The 7,230-nt window shown below is 35.8% G+C and overlaps 1 protein-coding gene across 2 annotated transcripts in view; it reads right to left on the bottom strand.

Moving 5' to 3' along the window:
• Positions 1-5,791: 5,791 nt before the first annotated feature.
• TOGARAM1 (TOG array regulator of axonemal microtubules 1) overlaps positions 5,792-7,230 on the bottom strand; it is an 83,113-nt gene continuing 81,674 nt past the window's right edge. For both annotated transcript variants that reach the window (XM_060619605.3, XM_060619604.3), the window contains one exon: positions 5,792-7,000. In XM_060619605.3, coding sequence (XP_060475588.2) covers positions 6,747-7,000 — 254 coding nt within the window. In that variant the 3' untranslated portion in view covers positions 5,792-6,746. The remainder of the gene's footprint in view (positions 7,001-7,230) is intronic.

The following is a 7,230-nucleotide window of genomic DNA, read 5'->3' as shown; positions in this document are numbered from 1 at the left end:
TTGTGTTACATGATTTTGTCCAACTATAGGCCATTGTGTTGTGAGCATGTTTTTTTTAGTAGAAAAAATTTTTTAATTATTTTTTTAATATATGAAATTTATTGTCAAATTGGTTTCCATACAACACCCAGTGCTCATCCCAAAAGATACCCTCTTCAATGCCCATCACCCACCCTCCCATCCCCCATCAACCCTCAGTTTGCACTCAGTTTTTAAGAGTCTCTTATGCTTTGGCTCTCTCCCACTCTAACCTCTTTTTTTTTTTTCCTTCCCCTCCCCCATGGGTTTCTGTTAAGTTTCTCAGGATCCACATAAGAGTGAAAACATATGATATCTGCCTTTCTCTGTATGGCTTATTTCACTTAGCATCACACTCTCCAGTTCCATCCATGTTGCTACAAAGGGCCATATTTCATTCTTACTAGCCATGTAGTACTCCATTGTGTATATAAACCACAATTTCCTTATCCATTCATCAGTTGATGGACATTTAGGCTTTTTCCACAATTTGGCTATTGTTGAGAGTGCTTGAGCATGTTTTTTTTATTAAAAAATTTTTTTTCTAATGTTTATTTTTGACAGAGAGAGAGAGAGAGAGACAGAGCACAAGTGGGGGGAGGGGCAGAGAGAGAGGAAGACCCAGAATTCGAAGCCAGACCCAGGATCCAGGCTCTGAGCTGTCAGCACAGAGCCCGACACAGGGCCAAACTCATGGACTGTGAGATCATGACCTGAGCTGAAGTCGGATGCTCAACCAACTGAGCTACCCAGGCGCCCCAGTTCTGAGCACGTTTAAGGTAGACTATGCTAAGCTATGATGTTTGATAGGTGTGTTAGATGCATTTTCAGCTTACAACATTTTCAACTTACAATGGGTTTATTGGGACATAACCCCATTGTAAGTCAAGGAAGATTGTGTGGTAGTTGTTCTCTGTGGCTGGGGGTGCTATAGTAGGGTCTTCTGTTGATATAGGTGCAGTGATTTCTATGGTGATACAAAGATTCCTAGATGGCAGAGAACTCAATTATTAGAGGCAAAGAAGCATAATAAGGATAATAGGGAGCAGGATCTTGTGGTGATTAAATGGTCTGACCAGCAGGGATACTTAGCAATATCTTTTTTTTTTTTTTAAGTTTATCTATTTTAAGAGAAAGCGAATGTGAGTGGGGGAGGAACAGAGAGAGGGAGAGAGAATCCCCAAGCAGGGTCCAAGCCACCAGTGCAGAGCCTGATGTGTGGCTTGAACCCACGAACCATGAGATTATGACCTGAGCTGGAGTCAGACACTTAACTAACTGAGCCACCCAGGTGCCCCAAAGTTGTTGTTTTTTTTTTAACATTTATTTATTTTTGAGACAGTGTGCATGCGCACACAAGCGGGGAAAGGGTAGAGAGCCAGGGAGACAGAAGATACCAGTGGGCTCTGTGCTGACAGCAGATTTGGGGCTTGAATTCATGAACCAAACCGTTAGATCATGACCTAAGCCAAAGTCAGATGCTTAACCCACTGAGCCAGCCAGGAGCAACAATACTTAGCAATATCTAATTGATCATGGGATCGAAATAGATGAGTAAAATACTAAGATCTTAGTTGTTTTGTACTAAAAAAAAAAAAAACAAACTCTAAATAAGGGAATCACAATTTCTCACCTAGTTCCCATGACCACTTGAAATAAGGGAAGGAACCACTAAGGATTCTGCAGTAATATCACTATGAAAATATCACTATGAAAGGGATCTCTGGGTACTTATCAAGGTAACTTCACACTGGGGGAAAAATATGCTTTTCAGAATTGATTGGACACTGGTTCTGAACTAATACCAGTTCCCAGGGGCATAGAATGCCTTGTGGTTCATCAGACAGAATGGGGGCTTATAGAATATAACAGATATTATTGACTGGCTCAGTCATATCTATTCCCACTACAATCCCTATTATTTTCCTCTACTTTTAAGACGAGGAAATGAAATACTCAATTTCTCAGCTTCCCATGAATCTAAGGGTGGTCAATGAGATAGAGCTAGAAGTACATAAAAAAGGCCTCCTTTCCTAAGTAAAAAAAGTAGAAGCTCTAGAGAAACTCACCAGTGTTACAAACTTCGTTAATTTTTGGCTCCTGTATCCTCCAAATCTAAGAGTGTCATCAATTCAGTCAACCGTGTTACCAATACATTTCAGATCCATTTTTTCAATTCTCACTGCTTCTACTATACTTTACTATCTAGAGTCTGACTCTGAGTCCTGGATAGATCAATACACTCCTTCCTACTGAAATTTGATTTAACTTTTTCAACACATTGCACAGGCAGATACTGTCAACTCATTAGACTGTAACATTTGATGAGATTTATTTGCCCCTTTTGGATTAGTGCTTCAAATTGACTTCCTTGCCTACACCCTTGCCTTGCTCCATCCAACTAACCCTCTGCTACTGGTTATTTTGCTTTATTTTTTAATACACCACTTCCACCCTTGAAAACATTGCTTTCTGTCTCCAGAATAAATTTCAAATTTATGTAACATTCACCATCTTATTCAAATATCATTTATTTAGCATCCAGCTTAGGTACTACTCCAGGTAGAGTGGTGAAAAAAAAAAAGTAATTCAGGATTGGCCAAAATTTGGTACCACCAGATCAGTCTGTCTTCATTTTACATAATGCTGTCCCACTATATATACATATATATATATATATATATATATATATATATACACACACACACACACACACATATACATATGTATATATATGTATAGTATATGTATATATATACACATACATATATATATATTAACGACTACTTTGATAAATCTGTAACTTTAAAATCTTTAAGTCTCTGCTTATCCATTGTTCTGCCCAGAGAGTTTAATTATGAATTAAGAATTTAGGTTCTCTGTTATAGTATGCTTTATGAAACCATAAATCATTAATGATAATTGAGTACTTAATTGATTTTGCCTTTGTTTGATATATTCAGCCCCCCCCCCCCCCCAACTAGTAATGAAATAAGTAGGTTTAGCTTATCCTAACATTCAAGATTTCTATAGGGTTTGTGTTCATCTTTCTTCATTTGCTTCTGGCAAGAAATTATCTTTGTAGAAAATTTGAAGTTTACAAATGTTTTCTTACTCCTAATTCCATTTTAATTTTGGACCTCATGGTAGCTCAGAATATTCCTAAGGTTTGGTAAGTGATAATAAATCTGGCTTCCAAATCCATGCTTTCTAAATCAAAGTCTTAAGCTCTTTACCTTCATATCTTGCTCCCCTCTCATCTCCCTTCTAGTCATTTCTACCTCTCTTAACACTGATATTCACTGTCTCTCTCTTTTGCCTTATTTTTTCTCTTCACATTATCTTTATTTTCAGATTCTCTTTAGACTTTTACTTATCGTAACTGAAATTTCATTACATAAGTAACACATATTGCTAATTTCTGAAAAAAATAAATTGCATAATAATACACTGAAAAAAATTAACTTCTTTACTCATAGTTTACTACAGTTTAACATGTTGCTATGTATTATTCCAATTCTATTTTCTGTGTGCATATATATTTGATAGAGACACTGCATTTATTTTGTAGTCAAACTTTTTTCCTTTAACACACTATGGATATTGTCTTGTGATTAAAGTATTTAACATTTTTTGTCCTGTGATTAAAGTATTTAACATTTAAAAAAAATTTTTTTTAACGTTTATTTATTTTTTTTATTTTTTTATTTTTTTTTTTTAATTTTTTTTTTTTTCAACGTTTTTTATTTATTTTTGGGACAGAGAGAGACAAGCATGAACGGGGGAGGGGCAGAGAGAGAGGGAGACACAGAATCGGAAACAGGCTCCAGGCTCCGAGCCATCAGCCCAGAGCCTGACGCGGGGCTCGAACTCGCGGACCGCGAGATCGTGACCTGGCTGAAGTCGGGCGCTTAACCCACTGCGCCACCCAGGCGCCCCTTATTTATTTTTGAGACAGAGAGAGACAGAGCATGAACAGGGGAGGGTCAGAGAGAGAGGGAGACACAGAATCAGAAACAGGCTCCAGGCTCTGAGCCGTCAGCACAGAGCCCGACGCAGGGCTTGAACTCACGGACCATGAGATCATGACCTGAGCCGAAGTTGGACGCTTAATCGACTGAGCCACCCAGGTGCCCCATCATTTTTAATGACTATATGATATGGATTCCATTGGGGAAATCTGCCATTTAAATTTTTTTCTTTATTTTTTAGTTACAGTGTGAGGATCAACTTTTATAATTATCACTACTTGTATAATTATTCCTTCATTCCAATTTATTCAGGCCTTCGGCTGCATTAGTTCTTTTAATCAGTGATCAGTCTCCAATTTTTGTTGACTTCTGGGTTGATAACAGTTCTTGATAACAGAGTGCTTGACTTCTGAGTACTCATTATTAAGAAGTTACTAAAAGTGAGAAAATCTTTAAGGCCTGGGACTCTGTTACGTGAGTATTTTATTTATAATAAAAGATAGCACTGGGGCACCTGGGTGGCTCAGTCAGTTGAGCTTCCGACTCCGGCTAAGGTCATGATCTCGCAGTCTGGTGAGTTGGAGCTCTGTGTCAGCCTCTGTGCTGACAGCTCAGAGCCTGGAGTTGCTTTGGATTCTGTGTCTCCCTCTCTCTCTGCCCCTCCCCCATTCATGCTCTGTTTCTCTCTGTCTTAAAAATAAACATTAAAAAAAATTTTTATAATAAAAGACAGCACAGAGATTATGTAAAGTCCTCACATTAATAGTAGTGACTATTTACTGTACTTTTTCAGTGCAAAATTCAAACTACATCAACTCAAAAAAAAAAAAAAAGAGATAATTAAGCTTATATACAAAGTAATGGTCTTTTCCCTTTGAAATTTAAAATTTACCTTCAATATATCCAACATTAATGCAAATTTAGTAGGGGCAAATTTGCAATGACACAGGGACAATGGTCAAAATTAATAAAACTTGGAATCTGTAACTATTGTTTCAATGGTGCATATCATTAGGGGTTAAAGCAAACTTTAATGACGATTTCAGATTTACAGCTAAGGTCAAAAGAGTCTAAACCAAGTGTTGACAAACTAGGCCAGAGGCCTGTTTTTGTCTGGCCTGAGCTAAGAATATTTTTTACATTTTTAAAACATTATAAAAAAATGAAACAAAAAACAAAGAATATGCCACAATCTGTCTGTAGCTTACAAAACCAAAAGTAATTACTTTTTGGTCCTTTACTGAAAAAGTTTGCCAACTTCAGACCTAAACTATAGATACATAATAAAATACACCTAGAAGATAAAGCATTTAAGAAATATGTAACTATGAATGTATGTAACAATGCCCATAAACAGAAAAAGTAACCAAGTCTTTCCTTTCAGCTTCTCTTCAAATTGCTGTAACCCCCTGCACCTCCATTTTCTCCTTAGCACTCATGCAGTAATACAAAGAATCACAATTTAAAATGCAGCCAAATACATCAGAAAACCAGTTAGTGACACAAGAAGTGAAAAAGAATGAGGATAGTTCACAGTTGTAATAAAGTGATCATTGAATAAACTATAACACAGAACCATATAATTTTAGAACAAAACAGAACCTTAAAAATCATCTAGTCAGCCCTCACATTTTAGAGATGACAAAATGGGAGACCTAGAACTGGTAAGTGACTTGCCCAAGATCACATGCTTAATTTTCCTATAGTTCTATAGCTAGAACTATAATCCAGGTCTATTGTTAGGTCAATAGAGATAGGTCAATATTTTATCAAGTATACCAAGTGAAAATGATAGGTCAGTATTACAATATATATACTTTTTATTTTAACAAATTTGGAAGTTGGAAAAATAGGACACCTCTCACATATCTACAGAAATAAATCCTTTTATTTTTATAACATTCCTTTTCTTTTTAAGATGCATACAGTACTTATAGCCCAAGAATTCTGAGAAAAGCCTATAGAAGACCTGGCACTATTTTTGAGAATTACACAACTGGGCAGCAAAATAACACCTTTATAAATGTCAGGACATATAGAAATAAAATTTAGTGTTTTCACACAAAAATAGGGAGTTACATTCAACACGTTTTCTTAAACGTGCATTTAAAATGTTTAAGTGTTTTCTAAAACTTTGGTCACCATGCTTCATTATAACTTGTTAAATTTCACAATTATGTAGATGATTAAACCCAAATGGTAAGCAAATATATCACATTAACACAGCAGCAAAAGCAAGCTAATACTGCACAATCATATTAGCAGACTGATTTCAGAAATACATGTTTTTCACAAATAGCACACAAAAGTTAGTTTGTGATAACATAGTTCAATGACTTGTTTCACTTCATAAAATAAGGCTGAGTAATGACAGAACATGATTACATAATAAAAAGTATATTTTTAATTACAAATCTAATTGTACATATAGGGCAATGAACTGTGGTTTCTATAGAACAGTGCAAATGAGCAGGACTTTCCTCAAAAATATAACTGGATTCATTCCATGGGCCTCAGATTTCATGAATATTAGGTTATATTAATTATTTTAGGTTTCTCTGTCTGTGATGGGTACAAGTGATAGGGTTGATACAGAGCAGATGTGTGCCCACTGGCTGCAAATACAAATAGCCATTGACTTAATTTACCAGATGAGTAGTGCAGGCACTGAAAATGTAACTTGAAAAAGTTCCATTTGTCATCACGTAAACAATTTTGTTCATCATACTATATTTCATCAAAGATTCATAATTCATTTCATATTGTCATATCGAGCAATTCTTCTAAACTCTTTTTGATATGTGGTGGTTGAGATGCAGCCTGATTTAACAGATTCTGACCCATTTGCGCAAAAAGTGCTTTTGATAATTTAGATGTGGCTGTTCGTATATTTCCTCCAGCTCCAGGCAAAGAGCCACTGTTTGTCATGTTCCCTAAGAGATGCCATAAAACAACCAATACTTTCTGTTCTGTGGCATGGGGCTTCCTTTGATAAAGTTCCGTAACAATATCTGAAACATAAAAATTTAGTAAACAATCAGGTTTTTAAAAATATAAATTCAATTTTTGCTAATTAAAAAGCATATAAAATATACTAAGCTTCTTCTCTATGTCACTTGTCTTAAAATGTCAAGCATCTTAAAGAAGGTAAGGTCAGAAACTTTTCTCCCAAAGATTGGAATCTTCAAGTATTAGAATTCCATATAGGACAACTTAGCTCAGGCAAAATTAGTAAAGATAG

This window comes from Panthera onca, chromosome B3 (genome assembly GCF_046562875.1).
Source record: "Panthera onca isolate mPanOnc1 chromosome B3, mPanOnc1 haplotype 2, whole genome shotgun sequence".
Taxonomy (NCBI): Eukaryota; Metazoa; Chordata; class Mammalia; order Carnivora; family Felidae; genus Panthera; species Panthera onca.
Note: the sequence above shows the minus strand (reverse complement) of the source record. Positions and strands in the feature narration are given on the sequence as shown.